The sequence below is a fragment of the Dysidea avara genome, chromosome 1 (genome assembly GCF_963678975.1).
Source record: "Dysidea avara chromosome 1, odDysAvar1.4, whole genome shotgun sequence".
Classification (NCBI taxonomy): Eukaryota; Metazoa; Porifera; class Demospongiae; order Dictyoceratida; family Dysideidae; genus Dysidea; species Dysidea avara.
The window spans coordinates 34,174,912-34,196,991 of record NC_089272.1 but is presented as its reverse complement, the minus strand read 5'-3'; the positions used below and the strand labels follow the sequence as shown (position 1 = coordinate 34,196,991).

Sequence of the window (22,080 nt, the reverse complement as noted above, 5' to 3'; positions counted from 1 at the left end):
TATCATCCTACAAATAAATCAACATCAACGTATAGTTACAGTAGATGACTCAGAGCGCGATCGAAGAGAGTAATCATAGATCCTTTACACAACAAGACTCACGAGACTCTTCCTGCTAGTCTGACGCCGCCCGCCCCCTTTGCAAAAAGGTGAAATGTGACCGGATTTGACCAAACCAGACTTATACACAGATCCAGGTTGATGACTTTACAAAACCATAACTCAAAGTAGAAGTGTGCTATCCCTTTCAAGTTTTGATCAATTATTGCATAATGTAATGAAAGAGTTGTGTGAAAATCGTAGGTCAGTAGCATACTCAGTGGCAAAGTCAACGAATTTGATGTGTGTAAAAACTAGGCACCGGCCGATTATGCCGGCATAATTTAAAGCATAATAGGTGACCAAAAGCATCAAGCATAATGCCAGCATAATAGGGACGATGTTTGAAAAATTAATTAAATGCGCAATACGCGCGCCTGAAAGAAAGCAAATATTCACTGCCAATGGTATTATTAGTGCATTTTATAATCGAAAACACGTAATATAACTTATTAAACCGTTTCTTTGTTGGTTATTCACACTTTGCAGAAATAAGATCGAGATACTCTAATAGAGCAGTCAGGAAAGGCTGATATACTCTAATAAAACAGTAACTTTTAGAGCATAATCTTGAGCATAATAGGCTTAATTTTTGAGCAATGCTCAAAAGCATAATAGGTAAAATTTCGGGCATAATAGGCCGGTGCCTAGTAAAAACCTGGTTTTGTCAAATCCGGTCACAAAACAGATAACAAAGGGATGGGGTAAAACCGGGACGGGGACAGGGACGGGGACGGGGACAATAGGGGTAAAACTGGGACGGGGACAATAGGGGTAAAACCGGGACGGGGACGGGGAAAATATGGGTAAAACCGGGACAGGGACGGGGACGGGGACGGGGACGGCCAACAGGAGTAAACCCGGGACGAGGACAGCCGAGGTATAGGGACCACTGTTAGAGTAAGCGATTTTCTCTGAAGGGATTGTTGGATATAAGTTATGTATGGCTAAGCAAAAATATCAAGTAGCTTTGAGGTAATTTAATCTTAAACTGTCACTTAAGGTTTGAGAGATTTTGACGTCCTTATAAGCTAGTGCATGGCTTAGCTAAGAAAAATCAAGTAGCTTTCTCGAGTAACCTTTGAACTACCATATAAGGTTAGAGAGATTTTGACATCCTCAGCTAGCTATATAAACCCAGACCTCACACTGAGACACTCTTCAGTGGTTTTTCAAATGGATTGTGGAGTGGAAGATCGAATCATTTCGTGCCCAGATTGTAATTATTGTCTTTGTGCATACAAGATCCCCCCGGGAAGCCTGCACAGTATTAAAAATTACTTTCTAGCGATTTGAATGTATCTCTGGACTATAACCAAGTTGTAGATCACTTGGAGAATTCTGACACAACGTATAAAGAGTACATCAACACTTTGGATGCTAATTCTCCCATCCAACCTATAAAGGAGGGACAGTGTTCCTTTATGATCTAGGTCTATAGATGAAGCACAGTGGGAAGTCAAGAAAAAGAAGCTAAGGCAAGTGGAATTATTTAGCTCAAGCTGCCGTGCAAGCTGAAAATTAGTTTACTCATATGCTAGGCAAGAGTTCATAATATAGTAGTGGGGGAGAGTGTTTAACTGAAATACTTCCATGGAACACACTGTGTTAAGTTACACCTGAGTCTGATCAAAGAATAAAGACTTGACCTTAATATCAGTACCAATTAATGCTAATCAAATGTTCTCTATCACCAGTGGAGGTAGTTTTCTGTTTATATCCACAGGTATTTTCAGCATACAATGAGCCTGCCAGAATGGAGCTTTACTACATGCTGGAATTTCTGTCCACACATTAGTTCAGTTAGCTCTTGCTTATCACACATCAGTCCAGTGCTTCAACACTGATTATGCAGATATCATTACAGCAGTGCTGCTAATTTTAGCTTGTATGGATTAGGGCTGGGCGGTATTGGAGTTTCGCTTCACGATATATCGTGCAGAAATATATCACGATATTACTATCTAATCCAAAACAGCCAAGCTGTAAAAAAAGTGTGCGGCCCTCAGAAAGGCTATGGTGAAAAAAGATGTGAAATCCAAGGTGGCGGCCAAGAAATGGCTGTGATGGTAGGTTAATGGTAAAAATTTTAATAACGACAATTCAGGTGAATTTTTGTGCCGCTTCACAAAATTTACCTAAATTGTCATTATTAAAATTTTTACCATTAACCTACCATCACAGCCATTTCTTGGCCGCCACCTTGGATTTCACATCTTTTTTCACCATAGCCTTTCTGAGGGCCGTACACTTTTTTTACAGCTTGGCTGTTTTGGATTAGATTTCATTTCTTTTTGAATTTGTATACCCCAAAGCCGGCCTATGGCCAGCTTTGGGACTTTTTTAACCTATGTTTTTTTCTTTACTACAGGAAGAAGAAAAGATGCAGTAGATGTACTTTAAAGATTTTATCAGTAAATGTACAAATTATATATACTGTATAATACATTATGTGACCGGATTTGCGAAAAGGGGTCTTCCACACACATCCAATTTGCCAACTTTGACAATTGATAACTTCAGATTGGAAAGAGCTATTACCTTGAATTTTGGACAGTGGAGAGCACCACTATAGCTGAATACGTGGTGAAATGTTCAGGTTAATATGTTACTTGAACACTGAGTTATGGTCTCTAACGGTTACGGAATTGGATGTGTGTGGAAGACCCCTTTTCGCAAATCCGGTCACATAATATTATATTGATTACAGAAATCTCCATGGTGGTTTCTTTGTAACTGAACACTCTACAAGGTGACTTCTTCTAATTGCTCTCTCTACAGGGTGAATTGTTTGTAGCTGAACGATCTACAAGGTAACTTCTTCTAGCTGATCTCTCTACAGGGTGATGTGTTTGTAGCTGAATTCTGTATAGGTGATTTGTTTGCAGCTGAGCTCTTTACAGAATGGTTTCTTTGTAGCTGAATTCTCTAAAAGGTAACTTCTTCTAACTGATCTTTCTACAGGGCAATTTGTTTCTGGCAGAATTTTCTACAGGGTGATTTCTTTGCAGCTGAACTCTCTACATGGTGGTTTCTTTGTAGCTGAACTCTCTACAAGGTAATTTCTTCTAGCTGATCTCTCTACAGGGAGATTTGTTTGTAGCTGAACTATCTACAAGGTAACTTCTTATAGCTGATCTCTCTACAGGGTGATTTGTTCGTAGTTGAATTCTGTACAGGTGATTTGTTTGCAGCTGAGTTCTTTACAAAATGATTTCTTTGTAGCTGAACTTTCTCCAAGGTAACTTCTTCTAACTGATCTTTCTACAGGGTGATTTGTTTGTAGCTGAACTATCTACAAGGTAATTTCTTCTAGCTGATCTCTCTACAGGGTGATTTGTTTATAGCTGAGTTCTCTATAGGGTGTTTGTTTGCAGCTGAATTCTCTACATGGTGGTTTCTTTATAGCTGAACTCTCTACAAGGTGACTTCTTCTAGCTGATCTCTCTACAGGGTGATTTGTTTGTAGCTGAACTCTCTACAGGTGATTTGTTTGTAGCTGAACTCTCTACAAGGCGATACTTCTAGGTGATCTCTCTACAGGATTCCTTGTTTCTAACTGAACTCTCAACAGGGTGATCTGTTCATAGCTGAACTTTCTACTGGGTGATTTGTTTGCAGCTGAACTCTCTAAATGGTGGTTTCTTTGTAGCTGAACTCTCTACAACGTGACTTCTTCTAGCTGAACTCTCTACAAGGTGACTTGTTTCTAGCTGATCTCTCTACAGGGTGACTTGTTTCTAGCTGAACTCTCTACAGGTGATTTGTTTGTAGCTGAACTCTCTACATGGTGGTTTCGTTGTAGCTGAACTCTCTACAAGGTAACTTCTTCTAGCTGATCTTTTTACACTGCATATTTGTTTGTAGCTGAGTTCTCTACAGGGTGATTTTTTTGCAGCTGAACTCTCTACATGGGAGTTTCATTGTAGCTAAACTCTCTGCAATGTGACTTCTTCTAGCTGAACTCTCTACAGGGTGACTTGTTTCTAGCTGAATTCTCTATAGGTGATTTGTTTGCAGCTGAACTCTCTACATGGTGGTTTCTTTGTAGCTGAACTTCTTCTAGCCGATCTTTCTACAAGGTGATTGAGTTTTTTGCAGCTGAACTCTTTACATGGTGGTTGCTTTGTAGCTGAACTCTCTAAAAGGTGACTTCTTCTAGCTGAACTCTCTACAGGATGATTTGTTTGCAGCTGAACTCTCTACGTGGTAGTTTCTTTGTAGCTGAACTCTCTACAATGTGACTTCTTCTAGCTAAACTCTCTACAGGGTGACTTGTTTTTAGCTGATCTCTCTACAGGGTGACTTGTTTCTAGCTGAACTCTCTACAGGTGATTTGTTTGCAGCTGAACTCTCTACATGGTGGTTTCTTTGTAGCTGAACTCTCTACAAGGTAACTTCTTCTAGCTGATCTTTCTACAGGGTGATTTGTTTGTAGCTGAATTCTCTACAGGGTGATTTATTTGCAGCTTAACTCCCTACAAGGTGACTTCTTCTAGCTGAACTCTCAACAGAGTGATTGATTTTTTTTGCAGCTGAACTCTCTACATGGTGGTTTCTTTGTAACTGAACTCTCTACAGGGTGATTTGTTTGTAGCTGAACTCTCTACAGGGTGATCTGTTCATAGCTGAACTCCCTATAAGGTAACTTCTTCTAGCTAATCTTTCTACAGGGCGATTTGTTTGTAGCTGAGTTCTCTACAGGGTGATTTGTTTGCAGCTGAACTCCACATGGTAGTTTCTTTGTAGCTCTACAATGTGACTTCTTCTAGCTGAACTCTCTACAAGGTGACTTGTTTCTAGCTGATCTCTCTACAGGGTGACTTGTTTCTAGCTGAACTCTCTACAGGTGATTTGTTTGCAGCTGAACTCTCTACATGGTTTATTTCTTTGTAACTGAACTCCCTGCAAGGTGACTTCTTCTAGCTGATCTCTCTACAGGGAGATTTGTTTGTAGCTTAACTCTCTACAGGTGATTTGTTTGCAGCTGAACTCTCTACATGATGGTTTCTTTGTAGCTGAACTCTCTACAAGGTAATTTCTTCTAGCTGATCTCTCTACAGGCCGATTTGTTTGTAGCTGAACTCTCTACATGATGGTTTCTTTGTAGCTGAACTCTCTACAAGGTGATTTCTTCTATAGCTGATCTTTCTACAGGGTGATTTGTTTGTAGTTGAACTCTCTACATGATAGTTTCTTTGTAGCTGAACTCTCTACAAGGTGATTTCTTCTATAGCTGATCTTTCTACAGGGTGATTTGTTTGTACCTGAACTATCTACATGATGGTTTCTTTGTAGCTGAACTCTCTACAAGGTAACTTCTTCTAGCTGATCTCTCTACAGGACAATTTGTTTGTACCTGAACTCTCACATGATTGCTTCTTTGAAGCTGAACTCTCTACAAGGTGATTTCTTCTAGCTGATCTTTCTACAGGGTGATTTGTTTGTAGCAGAACTCTCTACAAGGAAACTTCTTTTAGCTGATCTCTCTACAGGGAGATTTGTTTGTAGCTGAACTCTCAATACATGATTTGTTTGCGGCTGAATTCTCTACATGATGGTTTCTTTGTAGCTGAACTCTCTACAAGGTAACTTCTTCTAGCTGATCTCTTTACAGGGTGAATTGTTTGTAGCTGAACGATCTACAAGGTAACTTCTTCTAACTGATCTCTCTACAGGGTGATTTGTCTGTAGCTAAACTCTCTACAAGGAAACCTCTTTTAACTGAGCTCTGTACAGGGTGAATTGTTTGTAGCTGAACTATCTACAAGGTAACTTCTTCTAGCTGATCTCTCTACAGGGTGATTTGTTTGTAGCTGAATTCTGTATAGGTGATTTGTTTGCAGCTGACCTCTTTACAGAATGGTTTCTTTGTAGCTGAACTCTCTGCAAGGTAACTTCTTCTAGCTGATGTATCTACAGGGTCACTAGTTTGTAGCTGAATTCTCTACATGGTGGTTGCTTTGTAACTGAACTATCTATAAGGTGACATCTTCTAGCTGATCTTTCAACAGGGTGATTTGTTTGTAACTGAACTCTCTACAAGAAAACTTCTTCTAACTGATGTCTGAACAGGGTGAATTGTTTGTAGCTGAACTCTCTACAGGGTGATTTGTTTGTAGCTGATCTCTATACAGGTTACTTATTTCTAACTGATCTCTTGAATTCTGTTCAGGGTGACTGCTCTATTAGGATGACTGCTCTATTAGAGTATCTCGATCTCGCAATTTCTACACCAAGTTGGATTTCGTGTTATAACTCCGTGGCTTTAAGTCTGATTTTTCTACACCATTGAAGAGCCTTTCTAAGATGATAACTCCATCTGTACAGCGATTTTCAAAGCATTACCCCAAGTGGTTTATCTGGTAGGCGTGGCAAGCATAATAATAATAATAATAATAATAAAAATTAGCTAATGTCGATTGCGTAATTGTTACACAATGTTGATTTTTTCGCTGTATCTTCCTGGTTTTTAGCTCGATTTCTTTCAAACCACAAAAGGTTTGAGGTTCAATAGTTAACCTATTCACCCACCGATTTTCAGCTTCTTCCCATACGCGGTTTACCCTGTAGGCGTGACAACATATTGGTGTTATTTTTCGTGCATAATCGCTCATAACTCTTTGCCTGTTTATGGTATTCCAGCCAAAGTTGGTACCGAGATGCGCCTTTATACCCCCCTTCTGTGTGCCAAATTTCAAGGCAATCGGATAACGCGTTCGCGTTTTATAGCAGTTTTTGTAAGTGTGCGAAAAGAGGAAGAAAAATAAGAAGAAGAAGAAAAAAAACGAAGAAACTAAGCCAATTGTTGAAGTCGCATGTCTCAGGAATGCCTGAAGCGATTTCGCTCAAATTTGGAATGTGGAGTACTGAAGTTGGAGGGAATGTACACAGCAAAATTTGTCTTGTTTCATCAAGGCAGCACAGAGCTACGGAGGTGCGAAAATTGCGTTTTCTTTCTTCCTGTCAATATAGTCACGGGGTTGCGCGCCGGCTTCTTGGGCCGCACGACACACTACCGTGTGTCTTGATTTATCGCGGTTATTAAAGATGACTGCTATATTAGAGTAGCTGACTGCTTTATTTATTTATTTTATTTATTTGTACTGAGCAGTCAGCCCTGCTGGTATGCTCAGGAAAAAAACAACAAAAACAACAACAAAAAACAGTTCTAACTTAACATACAGTAAACCAATTGTTCGACTAATTACAAGCTAGTACTAGTGTGGTAATATGATTGTAAAAGTGATGTGAACGAATCTGGATCAGACGTTTCAATGATGCTAACAGGCAAGGTGTTCCATTCTTTAACAGTTCTTGAGAAGTAGCTGCTCTGGTATGATCTGGTGGATGATGATGGAATTATAAGATGCAATGGATGGTATGATCTAGTTTCTCTCGTTGGTGGTAGGTAATATGATGGTATGCAGATGGCAAGCTGGTGATGGAGTGCCTTGTGCAGGACTTGTAATCTAGATATCTTGCGACGAGTCTCAAGAGATGGCAGGGATAATTCATTTAACATTGCTGAAACTGAGCTAAATCTACTATAGTCATTATAAATCCATCTGGCTGCACGACGTTGTACCTTCTCTAATTGCTGAATTTGTGAATTGTAGTATGGATCCCACACAGCTGATGCATATTCCATTTGTGGCCTCACCATTGTGATGTATGCAGATTTCTTAACTCTTTGTGAGCAACTACTAAGGTTACGTTTCAAAAAGTTAAGGGTTTTTGTCGCCTTTGCTGCTATGGTAGATATGTGTGAAGACCAGAATAATGACTTGTTAATTAAGATGCCCAGATAAGAGTGTTGCTCAGATGTTTCTAATATATGGTCGTTCAGTATGTAATTATGTGTGATGGGTGAAGTATTCCTTGTGCATTGCACTACAGCACATTTGATGACATTAACGTTCAGTTGCCAGGTGTTAGCCCATTCAGATAACTTGTTCAGATCTTGTTGGAGCTGGATGGTGTCTTCTCTGCTATTGCTTTATTACGGTATCTCGATCCTAGCTGACTGTTCTATTAGAGTATCTCGATCTTTGTAAAAAATAATTGACTAGCTAGTACTAGGTCCTTGTTTGCAGTAGTATCACGTGATTATTTGAGGTGCATTATAACAACCTTAAGGGCTTAATAAGCTGTCACAAACACTGAAAATCGTAATAATATCGATATCGTGATATTATCGTTTCACCGAAATTTACGCGATACAGATATCGTTTCATTGCAATACCGCGATATTACTATAATACCGAGAAACCGCCCAGCCCTAGTATGGATGAACACCTAGACCAGGCCAATAATGAATTGAACAATAAAGCTGCTAAAAAAAAATGCCGCATACAATTTCCTTTCTTTGAAAGAAGCCAATGATAAAATGTTTGATCTTTCTTCCTCCTCAGAGGATCTTTATCAGTCTGAGATGGATGAAGTTAAACTTCATTGTTTTTGCTTGACTCCTTGGATTGATGGATCATATTTCCCATCCCAGGCCATGTCATGGCTTATTGTGGAACTGAATTTCCCAGCATGCCACCTTGAAAGGCAAAATATATCATTGCTGATTGAATTGCTGCTACTGCCTGTACAGCAAACAGTATAAGAAATCAGTTTTATGAATGCAAAGGTAAATCAAAAGTTTTGTCATGCCTGTTTACCAATAAAAGTCCATGGGTAATTCTGATCAGCATAGAATCAACCGGCCTCAAAGAAATCAATAACTTAATTGACATTGTTACTCATCATTATTCTATCAAGATATTGTGGCATGGACGTCCCTAATATTATGATGGTATGAAGTCAACAAAACAACAGTCATTTGTAAAATATTCCTCTAACATGACCACAAAGTTGAAAATTTCAACTGGTTCACATGCTAATCAGTTACCTTTTGTAGATAATAACTCTTATGTTTTGCATGCCACACATTGTTATGCCTATGATTTTTCTTAGCATTTGTTTTATTATACTGTAGGTACTGAGCTTCATTTTTAATTCATGATTTTAGTGTCTTAAATAGCTAATCCTATAATTATTTTCAGTGTTTATCATGTCATCATTTGTCTTATCAGTATAGCTAGCTAGTGGCAATCTTATACATAGGTGGATCTAGGAGGCGGCCAAGGAGGGGCAAGGAGTTTTAGTGTACAACAGTGTTTATTCCACTAAGAGGAAGTCTAGTACACAAGTTATATTTAGTTGCATAACTTTATTCAGTATGGCTGGATGAGTGATAGACATACAGTTTTAAGACTGTAGTTAGAGAAAATTTTAAAAAATTAGACCTCCTATAGGTTTGAATTTGGGAGCATTTTTGATAACATTTATCTAACAAAGTGTATGCTTGCAATGCATATAAAGATTAGTTAGTGTATTTGAGATAAAACCTGTTTGATGGCAAAGTGTACTAAATCTAAAATAAGGTACAGCTATAGTATTGTTATAATGACATTAGAATTGTGACTGTTCTATTAGAGTAGTGACTGCTCTATTAGAGTATCTCGATCTTAGCACAAAAATCAAACTTATTTGTCTCACTTTCTTTACAATGTACAGTATAACTGTAAAGTGTACTTATAACTGTTGTCTTCTATTTGTCCATCTGTTTTCTATACTTTTGAACAGTATGAATGCATGATTCCAGTTTCTGGTATCAATATAGTTCCATAGGTCCAAGGGGGGCCAGGGGGGCACAGCACCCCTTGCACCACCCTCAGATCCGCCTATGACCTTATATATTACTAAGTATAGCTATATTATCCTGCATGAAAATACCTGTGGATATAAACAGAAAACTACCTCCACTGGTCATAGAGAACGTTTGATTAGCATTAATTGGTGCTGATAAGGTCAAGTCTTTATTCTTTGATCAGACTCAGGTGCAGGGCCGCCCAGAGAAATTAAGGGGCCCAAGGCAAAGAGTTAAAGTGGGGGCCCTTTACCCAAGTTGTAAGGTGAAGACCAAAAAAAAAAAGGTCACAACCTGCTGGCAATGACAATAACTATCCATCACCAACCATATCTCCTTATCTATAAGCTTGCTACGCTGCTCCTCTGAAGAATACTGTGACTGCTCTATTAGAGTATTTAGATCTGACTGCTCTATTAGAGTATATCGATCTTTTAAACAGGTATTCAGGGGGCCATTCATGGGGCCTCCTGGGGCCCCTTTCAGGCTGGGGCCCGGGGCAAAATGCACCGGTTGTCCCCCCTGTGGGCGGCCCTGCTCAGGTGTAACTCAACACAGTGTGTTCCATGGAAGTATTTCAGTTAGACACTCTCCCCCACTACTATATTATGAATTCTTGCCTAGCATATGAGTAAACTAATTTTCAGCTTGCACAGCAGCTTGAGCTAAATAATTCCACTTGCCTTAGCTTCTTTTTCTTGACTTCCCACTGTGTTTCATCTATAGACCTAGATCATAAGGAACACTGTCCCTCCTTTATAGGTTGGATGGGAGAATTAGCATCCAAAGTGTTGATGTACTCCTTATACGTTGTGTCAGAATTCTCCAAGTGATCTACAGCTTGGTTATAGTCCAGAGCTACATTCAAATTGCTAGAAAGTAATTTTTAATACTGTGCAGGCTTCCCGGGAGATCTTGTATGCACAAAGACAATAATTACAATCTGGGCACGAAATGATTTGATCTTCCACTTCACAATCCATTTGAAAAACCACTGAAGAGTGTCTCAGTGTGAGGTCTGGGTTTATATAGCTAGCTGAGGATGTCAAAATCTCTCTAACCTTATATGGTAGTTCAAAGGTTACTCGAGAAAGCTACTTGATTTTTTCTTAGCTAAGCCATGCACCAGCTTATAAGGACGTCAAAATCTCTCAAACCTTTAAGTGACAGTTTAAGATTAAATTACCTCAAAGCTACTTGATATTTTTGCTTAGCCATACATAACTTATATCCAATCCAAGATTCAATCCCTTCAGAGAAAATAGCTTACTCTAACAGTTGTCTCTATACCTCGGCTGTCCTCGTCCCGGTTTTACTCCTGTTGGCCGTCCCCGTCCCGGTTTTACCCTTATTTTCCCCGTCCCTGTCCCGGTTTTACCCCTATTGTCCCCGTCCCCGTCCCTGTCCCCGTCCCGGTTAATCAGTGGCGTAGCCAAGGGGGGGGGGCAAGGGGAGGCATTTGCCCCCCCGTCACTAAGTGAATTTTTTTTTAACTTCCGTCTCAAGCTTTCCAGTAACTGACACGCATCCCAAATTACTGTTTGTGCGCTACTACGCGAGTGCACACAACATTCAACTCGTTTGTGAATGGTGATAATAATACGATGATTTCTTGCGCGTTACAAGCAATTAATAAAACGATGCGCTAAAAATAAGGTAAGCCGAAATCCCCAGGGGTTTCCCCCGTATAGACACTATGCCCTCACCGAACGAAAATATTAGACACAATTCTATATTTATCCTACACTACTCACGTGATAGTGCATTTTTCGAACCTAGATGACCCGTTCAAAGTGACTTCGCAAGAGTCACAACTCAGAAGTGACAAGTGATATGCAATGATGCTACAAACCTACGAGGTGATAAAGTGTTAAATGGACCAACTTTATTTCCCCGAGTTAATCACACTGGATCTTCGTACAGTGTATAGTGGCATGCCAGTTTAATTTTTTCACTTTGTCAGTCAGTCAGATGATCCGTCACAAGCTTACAAATTCTAACAGGAAAGGTGTAGAGTTGGGATTCCGTGCCAATACATGGCGTTTGAATTTCGCCAGCTGAAGTGAGTGAGCTCGTCATACTATGCCAGTGTGCTAGGACTGCAGCACAGACTATGAGTAACTGTGACACGTAGTTCTGGATTGTGGGCGAATTTGTTGGAGTACAGTTGTGGCACGTGCGATGATGCTTGACGAAAATACTTCCATTGATAAGTGATAACTTGTAGCAATCAGTAATGAAGTAGTTATGTAGCTAGTTACATAAGCTGTAATAATACAAAACCGTATGTTGGCTAGCCCATCACTGGGTCATTAGCCTTTTGTGCAATTATGAACAATGTCGAGTGTTTTGTGGGGGGTGCCTGCCCCCCCCACCACCGTCTGGCTAGCTACGCCCCTGCCCGGTTTTACCCCATCCCATAACAAATAAAAAAAACGCGGGAATGGAGTTGGTTGCTTCGTTTTGTGCTCTAGTTCTAACCGTGTGATTTGAGTCTACCTCGCTGTCTCACAGCTTCTCCAGTCGTAGGACGACCAATAAGGCCAGTCACGCCGTTTTAGAGGGACGCTACGCCACTGTCACTGAAGACCATAACAACCTTAGACGTAAATGCTGTTGTACCGTGGCATAACTCTTCTAACGGTACCACCAAAGGTCAGAAAAAGTGTTTCACTTGAACTGTGTGCCGTTCTTGTGTCCTTTCGTCAGGGATATAGGCCATCACTGTCATAGCAACAACCCCTCGCGTCAAGAGGAAGCATCCACCAATAAATTCACCTGGCGAAGAATTAACAACCTGTCCAATATGTTTAGACCCTATCATAGAAGACACTGAGGGACAAGAAGCTATTTATTGTGAAAGTACATGTAACAGCTGGATCCACAGACAATGTGCCGGTCTTTCACAGATTCTTTACAAAGCTTATCAAAATGGAGATGATCCATTTTACTGTCCACACTGTTGTCTAGTTCTTCATGAACAGCAACTACTAGAGCTAAAGTCAACCATTGATATCCTTAAAAAGTTTAAGGAAGTAACTGATCTGAAAGCTGAAACATCTAAACACAATGAAGTCACTCGTCTACAAAGCACTACCAAACAGCCACAACTGGTCACACAACCAACTACTAGTGTTCCCAAAGAACCTGATACCAGCAATGCTATTCAACAAGCTGCCACCACTATGAAATCAAGTAAACTAGGAGGGGACAAAATGCAAGAGGACCGCAAGTTCAATGTTGTAATTTATGGCATAAAAGAATGCAGCAAAGGTACCCCCAGAAATGAAAGACTAAATCATGATCTAGACAAAGTAACATCCATTGTAACACAAGGTTAAAATAGTGTCAGCCCCCTTTGTATTCGAGATCTTTTAAGGCTTGGGAAATATCATGACCAGTCAAAAAGCCTCGTCCAATTCTAGTAAAACTAAACCGTACTATTGATGTAACAACCCTGTTGATTAAAGCAAGATCACTCCCCAAAGAGACCAGAATAAAACCAGATATGTCACATGTAGAGAGGCTAACAGAATCACTGTTACTCAAAGAAAGGTGGTCACTAATACAATCTGGAATTGAGCGAAAAGTAATCAGAATTTGTGCCAACAAAATCTTTTTGAAAAATAAGCTACATGGCCAAATCATCGATTCCTCCTTTGTCCCCCAACAACAACAACAATCCAGCGAAACTGACATGGACTCTTCCAACAATTGACTCTCTTCTCAGAGTCAATTATTGGAAGAGTAAATCAACAGTATTTAACTGTTGATTTACTGCACTTCTTGTAAATTATCTTTATTACTTTGGAATGCACGAAGCCTAAACAAACAGTTAAATACTTTCCAATCATACATATACTCTGAAAATTATGAGATAATAGCAATCACTGAGACTTGGCTACATAATCACACTTATTCAAAGGAACTTTTTCCCACCAATTATAACATACTAAGAAATGATCGTGACAGCAAAGGTGGTGGAGTCCTACCAGCTTTTAAAGATTCACTTAATGTTAAACAACTAACCTCCCCAAACAACCTTGAAATACTATCCGTTGAGGTTGACTCAAACTTGGTATTGTGTTTGATTTATCGTCCTCCTAATGCTGATGACCAACACAATTCATCACTGCTGTCCTATCTAAGCTCACTTGACTCAACAAAGAATATTGTAATAATTAGTGACTTGAATCTACCAGATGCAGACTGGAATACATATAGTGGATGTTCTACTACTTCTGATGAATTCACAGAACTGGCTTTCAACCTTAATCTAACTCAATTTGTAACCGGTCCCTCTCACTGTGCTGGAAACACCTTAGATATAGCTCTAACCAATTTTGATGGACTAAGCCATGTTGACACTTATACAAACCTGCCAGCTAACCTGTCATCTGACCACTACATGATAATCTTTACTATTGAGCACATCACTGAAAAGCATTCACATTCAAATTCATTTGCCACAAGACTAGACTATAATCATGCCAACTGGGAAAACATGAATCAATTTCTTTATGAATATGACTTTACTTTAGCTCTATCATTGAACAACACTGAGTTCATTTGGTCATACATTAAAACAGCTATCAACAGTTCTATAGACCTGTTCATCCCAACGGCCCCCATTAAAGACACAAATCAACCTAAGTGGTTTAATTCCACCATTCGCCATAAGATATAATGTTTACGTACACTGAAAAGGAAACACAACAGGCACCCTACTAACAACACAATGCTCAAAGTAACTAACCTACAAGAATAACTGCAATCAATGATTGCTGAAGCTAAATCAGAATTTGAATCCAATCTTGCACTAACCTACGCCCATACCAACAACAACAAAATATTTCAGTACATCTCTAGTATCAAAGGTCATGACCGTCATCCCAATCAGATGTTCTACAACAACAAGAAAGCATCAACTGATTCTGAAAAAGCCCAGCTGTTCAACGACTACTTCTACTCTGTATTCTCATCTAGTGACCAGCCAATAAACAACTTCGACACAACACCTAGCTCTGATGATTCACTACATGACATTGTAATGTCTCAATCTGATGTTTTTGATATCCTTATATCCCTCGATGCAAGCAAAGCAAGTGGAATTGATAACATTAGTCCCAAAATATTCAAATACTGTGCTGCACCACTGCTCCAAGTTATCTTCCACTTGTTCTCCACAAGTTTGCAGAATAACTCCATTCCACAAGAATGGCGTACTCATTGTGTGATCCCTATTTATAAAGCTGGGGACAAGTCATCAGTATCTAACTATCGACCCATTTCCTTACTGTGTATACTCTCAAAAGTTCTAGAAAGAATTGTTTATAACAACATCATTAGACACGTACAAGGTAAACTTATAGAACATCAATTTGGATTTCTCCCAAATAGATCAACATTGCAACAACTGCTACTATTTACTGAAAAACTTCTTGAAACCAAGTCAGAAGTGGATGTAGTATACATGGATTTCAGAAAGGCATTTGACTCAGTATCCCACAACGGCCTTCTCAATAAGCTCTACTCTATTGGAATAACAGGCAAACTATGGAAGTGGTTTCAAGAATACCTGCTACAAAGATTGCAGTGTGTTAGAATTGGTAACTCATTATCAACCTTCTGTAATGTCCTCTCCGGAGTTCCCCAAGGGAGTGTATTAGGACCCCTTTTGTTTGTCATATTCATAAACGACCTTCCCCAACACATTCAATCTGCATTACCCTTTGTATTTGCTGATGACACCAAATGTCTACTGGCAATCAAATCCACAGAGGATATTGGTAAACTACAAAGTGATGTCAATAATACAGCTATGTGGAGCCACTCTACAGACTTATTATTTAATGAAGCCAAATTTGTACATGTTCGTTTTTGGGCTAAACCACCCTTTGATCTGGACACCACAACTTACACAGTTAATGGAAACCCTATAAAGCAACTTTTACAACACAAGGATCTTGGTATCATTTTCTCCTACAATCTCAATTGGACAGACCACTATAATAAAACTATCACTACTAAAGCATATCAGATTCTAGGCTTGATCAGACGTACATTTAGGGTCAATTGTATAGAAGCTAAAAAGCAACTCTACATTTCCTTGGTTAGATCACAAATAATGTACTGCTCACAAATATGGAGACCTCAACTAATAAGAGATATAACTACCTTGGAACGTGTGCAGCGTAGAGCTACTAAATTCATACTTAATGACTACATCTCATCTTATAAATCAAGGCTACAACAACTAAATTTATTACCGTTAATGTACGTCTATGAACTGACTGATTTAATGTTTCTGATCAAATCCTTGAATACACCAACAGACAACTTTGACATCAAAAATTTTATCTCTTTTAACACCAACAACACTAGATCTGGAAGTCACTTAAAACTACGCCATCCTAGGACATTATCCACCTCTCATCATCATTTCTATTTCAATCGAATTATAAGACTTTGGAATCATCTACCTGTTATAAACTTATCTTTACCACCTCATGTCATCAAACAAAAGCTAACAAAACATCTACGGGACCATTTTACAGTTAACTTTAACTCTGATCGATCCTGTTCATTTCATTACTTATGTCCATGCCACCGATGCTCAAGACAACCAATCTCCACCAATTTTCTCCCTCTTTAATGACACTGAACTGCAAATTAGTAATAAATACATAGTTACTCTACATAGTTAAGTAATAAGTAATTGTAATGTAGTTAATTATAATTAATGTATAGCTGTACATTTCTGGCTGTGGACACAGGTTTCCCACAGACCTTTGATGCAGGTTCTCCTGCTTCAAAAAGCATTATAAATAAATAAATAAAATAAGATGTACTAAGATATTTCTGTTGCCCAGATTCGGCGCCGGTAGCCAATTATTGCGTGCCAATGACGTTCATACACAAATCGCCCTGGCAACGCAATGCCTTTTGTTCAAATTGAAGAACAATCATCTGACGTACGTAACAAGCAGTTACGTGGGCTGTCTAATTGAATTCGTTTTGAAAAGTATCTGTATTTTCACCAGACCCTTACTTTTGCGATGGGGCGGGTGGCGCCAGACTATATAAGATAGTGGTCTCTAAACTAGCTGCACGGGGTGTGTGTAAACAGAACGATAGCCAAGCAACTCAAAGAATTGCTTTTTAGTTGCTGTACACCGTAGCTAGCAAGCTAACAGCAAATGTTTAATTGCTTTGCAAAGATAGCTGTGGTAACTTTATTTCTTTGGCTAACCAAAGACAAAGGTAATAGCTATAATTACATTGCAACGAACATTATTATTATGTAATTCGTGATTTAATCCCTTGCAATAGCTATGCAGCTAACAGCTGCTGTAAATAAACTTATAGTGTCTGAAAGTTAGTTGGTGGTGGAAGTTCGTGACATTTGATGCATGGGACTACTGTAGATAAAGATACATGTAATTGTGCCTATCTACATGAGTGGTTTTCGTCGCTAATCATTCAGTTTCGCTGGTTGGGGCTCGAGGAGGGATATAGCACTTGTTGGCCATTAGCTAACTACGAAACCTATAAGGGAGTAGCTAGCTACAAGTGTTTCACTCGAAAGAAATGGCTCAGTAGCGACTTGGATGCAAAGTCAGTTTGGCACTAGCTATATAGTCTAGGTAGCTACAGGGTGTACGTACGTGATTATGATTAGCTAGCTCAGGGCCTAGGTATACAGCTACTTCAATCAAACTGTGTTGTCGAAAAAACCATAGTAATATAAGTCTAGCTAGAAACTACCACTTTGGTACAATCACAATCCCTATAGTGTACCCTCAATACAAATTGAACATTGAATGACTTCACCAATAATCCATGCAAAGTTTCCTGCAAATTTCACTACCAGAGAAGTATGCCATGAAACATCTATGGCTTTTTCATGAAATGTTAAATTGCCCCTATGAAATGTACCGTGAAAATTGATTCATGGTATACCATGGGTTGTTTCATGGGCCATGAAATGCATTTCCAGATCAGATTATCATGGTACTTTCATGACATTGCAGAAATTTCATGGGTGCAGCACCCATGAAATTTTAAAATTCATGGGATAAACCATAGGTATTTTCATGGTTATTTTCATGGCAATTTCATGTACTGTGTCTGGTAGTGAAACGTAACTGGTTCTAATGAGCGCCTGATTCAGTTCCACTGTAACTGTGTAAGGGCTCCGAATTCATTTGCCGCGACGAATTCTAAGGTATGTACTGTAAAAGCGAAGAATTCAATTGCGAAGTGGCGAATTCGATAACAAAAGCCTGTATAATAGCTAATAATAATGCACAAGCATTATACAGTACTTGTGCTTTACAGGATGTGCTGGGATTAAAATAATATCATCTCCACAACAGTTGTATGTACTGGATGGACACCAAGGCACAGTGAGATGCCAAAATAGAAGTGATAGTGGAGAACATTTCTACTCATACATCACTGATGCAGTCTGGTACCGATATTATGACAACGGTTCTAATTTTACTATCAGTGCTGGTTCTGGGACAGTGTATTCAAGAGGGTACACTTTAATATTTAATCCATTGTTAGGAGAAGATCAAGGCCACTATTTCTGTTGCACACAGAGTGTGCAGTGCAGTGAGGCATTTACTACTGCAACAATATCAAGTATGCTATAGATCTTCAATAAAGTTAACAGCATACAAGACATTCTGCATGTACATACATAGCTATGTGCATATTAGCTAATTTTAGATACAAAATTATTACAAATTATAATACACAGATTGCCTTATTGTCTGTTTATATAGTACCACCAATTATTAGAGCTAATAGCTCAAACTACACAGCAAAAGTTGGATCAGAAATAACCCTGACATGTAGTATTATTAATCAAGGTGTGCCTATTGCACGATTCAGATGGATAAGAGATGGCATTGAACAGCTTAGAGACAATGTGGTAACTAATGTTTCTCTTGGACTGTTCACGATGACACTAGCAAACTTGACAATGAATGATGGTGGAACTTACACTTGTATGGCTACAAGCATACGGTCATCACGTAGTGACCACATTGTGTTAAATGTATCAGAGAAAGTGGAAGGTATTCAATGATTTTATGTGCACTATTTATATGCATTGCACTTTATATACTGTACATGTCAATAACTGTTCAGCTACAGTGTTTGCCTATGGAACTTTGCATATACATGTGTTTCTATGCACATGCTTGTGTACCGTATGTAAAATTTCCTATTGCACTGCTAAATTTCAATACTATAAATACATTATAAAATTGCTAATGTGGCTAATGATGAATTAGCCAAATTTTTGATGAATTAAAATTGCTAATGATGATGAATTAAAATGATGAATTAAAATTTCTAATGATGAATTAAAATTGCTAATGATGAATTTAAATTGCTAATGATGAATTAAAATTGCTAATGTGGCTAATGATGAATTTAGCCAAATTGCTAATGTGGGCTAATGTATTACCCATGTGTGAAACCAATGTTATTCCTCCCTATAACCACCTTAAACAAATAATATAAAATTAAAAGCCACATACACTGCTTACCATAATATTATACATACAAGTATATCATGCATATTACGCGATAATTTTTTTTTCTCATTTATTTACAGCAAATATCAGCAATACTGATTACAATGTAGCAACCAGGAGAGTGGTGCAACTTTCAGTAACTTTTGCTGTACCACCTTGCCGGACAGCTATGGTAAGAAATAAATTCATCATTACCTGCAGTGCTTGTACATACTCTTTGTAAGAGGTTTTGCACAATAAACAACAAACAAACAACAACAAAATTAATGTTGTATGTTTGATTACTTACTGTGCATTATTAGAAGTGTATACTAATAAAGTAATATATGTACTAAGCAATTGGCACATACATGAGCACAAATACTCTTGTAATTACTTTAGTGCACACTTTGTTTTCATATTCATATTTCAGACCAGCTTGTCAGAAGTTCTGTCAAATTTTGTGCAGACACAGTATGACCACAGTGTCATAGTGACTGTCAATCAAACCGAGTGCATAAATAGAACAACTGCATTATTTGAGCTAACTATCACTAGTCCTGTAGCAAATCATACATTGCATCATCTTCTATATGATATGAACATTAATGCTATTGGATTAGACATTGGTATTGGCGTAATTAAAGTTTGTGAGCAGAATTGCACAGAACCCACTGTTGCAAGTGGTCCTAGTGATAATGATGATGGTGATGATGAACAAATGTTTATTAAGCTGATTTTTATTGTTCTTGTGGTTGTAGTTGCTTTAGTCTTAATGTTGATCATCATACTATGCATGATAATCTATAAAAGGTGCGTATCTGTAGTTAATTAGAAGTTAAGTATATATAGTGCCTTGGGAATTTTGTGGAATGAATAATTATTGCAAATATCTGCGATGCAAACAAAAAGGGAACAATCATACATACTATTATAACTATGACCTGTACAGTATAGCAACACTGCTGTATGATTGTGTTTTGTATGTTAAAGTGTACATACATAATAAACAATGCCCTAACATTATTACAGTATGGTTACATGTGTGTGTGTGTATGTGTGTGTGTGTGTGTGTGTGTGTGTGTGTGTGTGTGTGTGTGTGTGTGTGTGTGTGTGTGTGTGTGTGTGTGTGTGTGTGTGTGTGTGTGTGTGTGTGTGTGTGTGTGTGTGTGTGTGTGTGTGTGTGTAGCCAGATTAGCTAGTATTTAAGCATGCACTTCCATCCATGACTTTTCTGTAGTTCTTGTTCATCTGTTTACCACCATGTGTGTCTTTTAATGTAGGCATGCTCATAATACAGACAATAGTGTGGTTGTTATGCACGAAATTGACGCCACACGTAATGTAATGGGAAATGAAGCTGATGGTCAGTAGTCTCAGTACAACACTTTACAATATCACTCCGATGCTCATAACTCCAACAACACACCAAAACTGGCTCAGAAATGCCTTCCCATGTCCAGCGATTATGATGAACCAAACTCAACAAAAACTGAAAACAATACTATCACCAGATGCTTTCCTTTAATGCCACGAGAAGGTAAATTTAAAAGCAGCAAGCAAAAGCCAGTTGTTATTTCAACATCTAATGGAACTAGTATAATCAAAGTAGGAACTCTTCAAGCTGTGATACCATCAAATCATACTCCTGATGATCTAGATGATCTTAAAATTGTTCCATCATCCACACATGAATCATATGTTGATGTTGTGAAGCAATCAGTATAAAATAGTAATAATATAATTATACTGTATGTAAGAGATAATATTTTGTGCTACATGTATCTTGTATTCTCATGTACATAGACACAGCTGTATGATAAAAGTTATAGATGAATACTTTAGTATGCAATTTTGACTAGTAACTGTGCTCTTGTACATGTGTTCATATCTAGCTAAAGGACATCTAAGCTCAATCTTAATTTGGTTGGATAATTATAGAGCTTTTTGTACCTTTTATATGTTTTTATACTATTCCATATAGATGTATATGTATGTTTTATAACACTCTTGTATTTTTATATTATAATTCCCATATATATATATATGTATACTATAGAGGTCTATATATCTTTGCATGATTGTATATTATGTATTTATATACATATATGCATGAAAAAAAAGGTTGCTAGCTACTGTAGCTAAAATACATTCAACTGCTTACTTATGTGCGGACATGTATAAATTTAATGATAGCTACATATATATCTTTTAGGCATTTGGAAGTATGGAAGAATGTTTACAGTAGAGTGTTACTGCAAGCTGCACATATGGGTGTAAAATTCCAATGCTTTGAACTGCAGTTTAATTAAACACAATTCAATGGTATAGATAAGGCTGTGTCATACAATTGTATAGATGTTAGGAAGATGAGTCTAATGAATACTCAGTACTAAGTCATACAGTAGGCATCCAGTAAATTCTGAACAACTGCACAGAGGTACACAATCATGTGGCACTCAGGTATGCTTACCTACAATATACTACAGCAGCAAGGTAGCATATCCCGTACAAAAAATATATATGTACATTTTTGTATTAATAGAATGCTTCTGAGGATCAGATTCTACTAGCGTTCCAAAAATATTTGATTCAAGGTCCAATGTTAAACTTTGTTAATTGCAATTAGTTGTATATCAGCATTCATTCAGATATCAGCTGTGTTGGTTGCCAGTTATATTTACTTTCATGAGTGCACCTGTTTTACAGTCAAGGTGTTCTAGCATGGATTAGTTATAGTTTGATTGATCC

The 22,080-nt window shown here is 38.2% G+C and overlaps 1 protein-coding gene across 1 annotated transcript; it reads left to right on the top strand.

Moving 5' to 3' along the window:
• The first annotated feature begins 16,830 nt into the window (after positions 1 to 16,830).
• Positions 16,831 to 21,350, top strand: LOC136262856 (transmembrane and immunoglobulin domain-containing protein 1-like). Its single transcript, XM_066057284.1, has 6 exons — positions 16,831 to 17,062; positions 18,140 to 18,448; positions 18,592 to 18,885; positions 19,431 to 19,522; positions 19,763 to 20,142; positions 20,613 to 21,350. Exons 1-6 carry the CDS (start codon positions 16,999 to 17,001, stop codon positions 20,701 to 20,703), a joined length of 1,230 nt encoding a protein of 409 aa, XP_065913356.1. The 5' UTR covers positions 16,831 to 16,998; the 3' UTR covers positions 20,704 to 21,350.
• The last annotated feature ends 730 nt before the right edge of the window (positions 21,351 to 22,080 follow it).

What these genes read in the sequence shown, in the direction of transcription:
- LOC136262856 (XM_066057284.1), top strand. Translation starts at nt 16,999, where the DNA reads ATGTTTAATTGCTTTGCAAAGATAGCTGTGGTAACTTTATTTCTTTGG. An exon ending in TGTATCAGAGAAAGTGGAAG is followed by an intron (nt 18,886 to 19,430) that starts GTATTCAATGAT and finishes ATTTATTTACAG; the next exon opens with CAAATATCAGCAATACTGAT. An exon ending in TGCATGATAATCTATAAAAG is followed by an intron (nt 20,143 to 20,612) that starts GTGCGTATCTGT and finishes CTTTTAATGTAG; the next exon opens with GCATGCTCATAATACAGACA.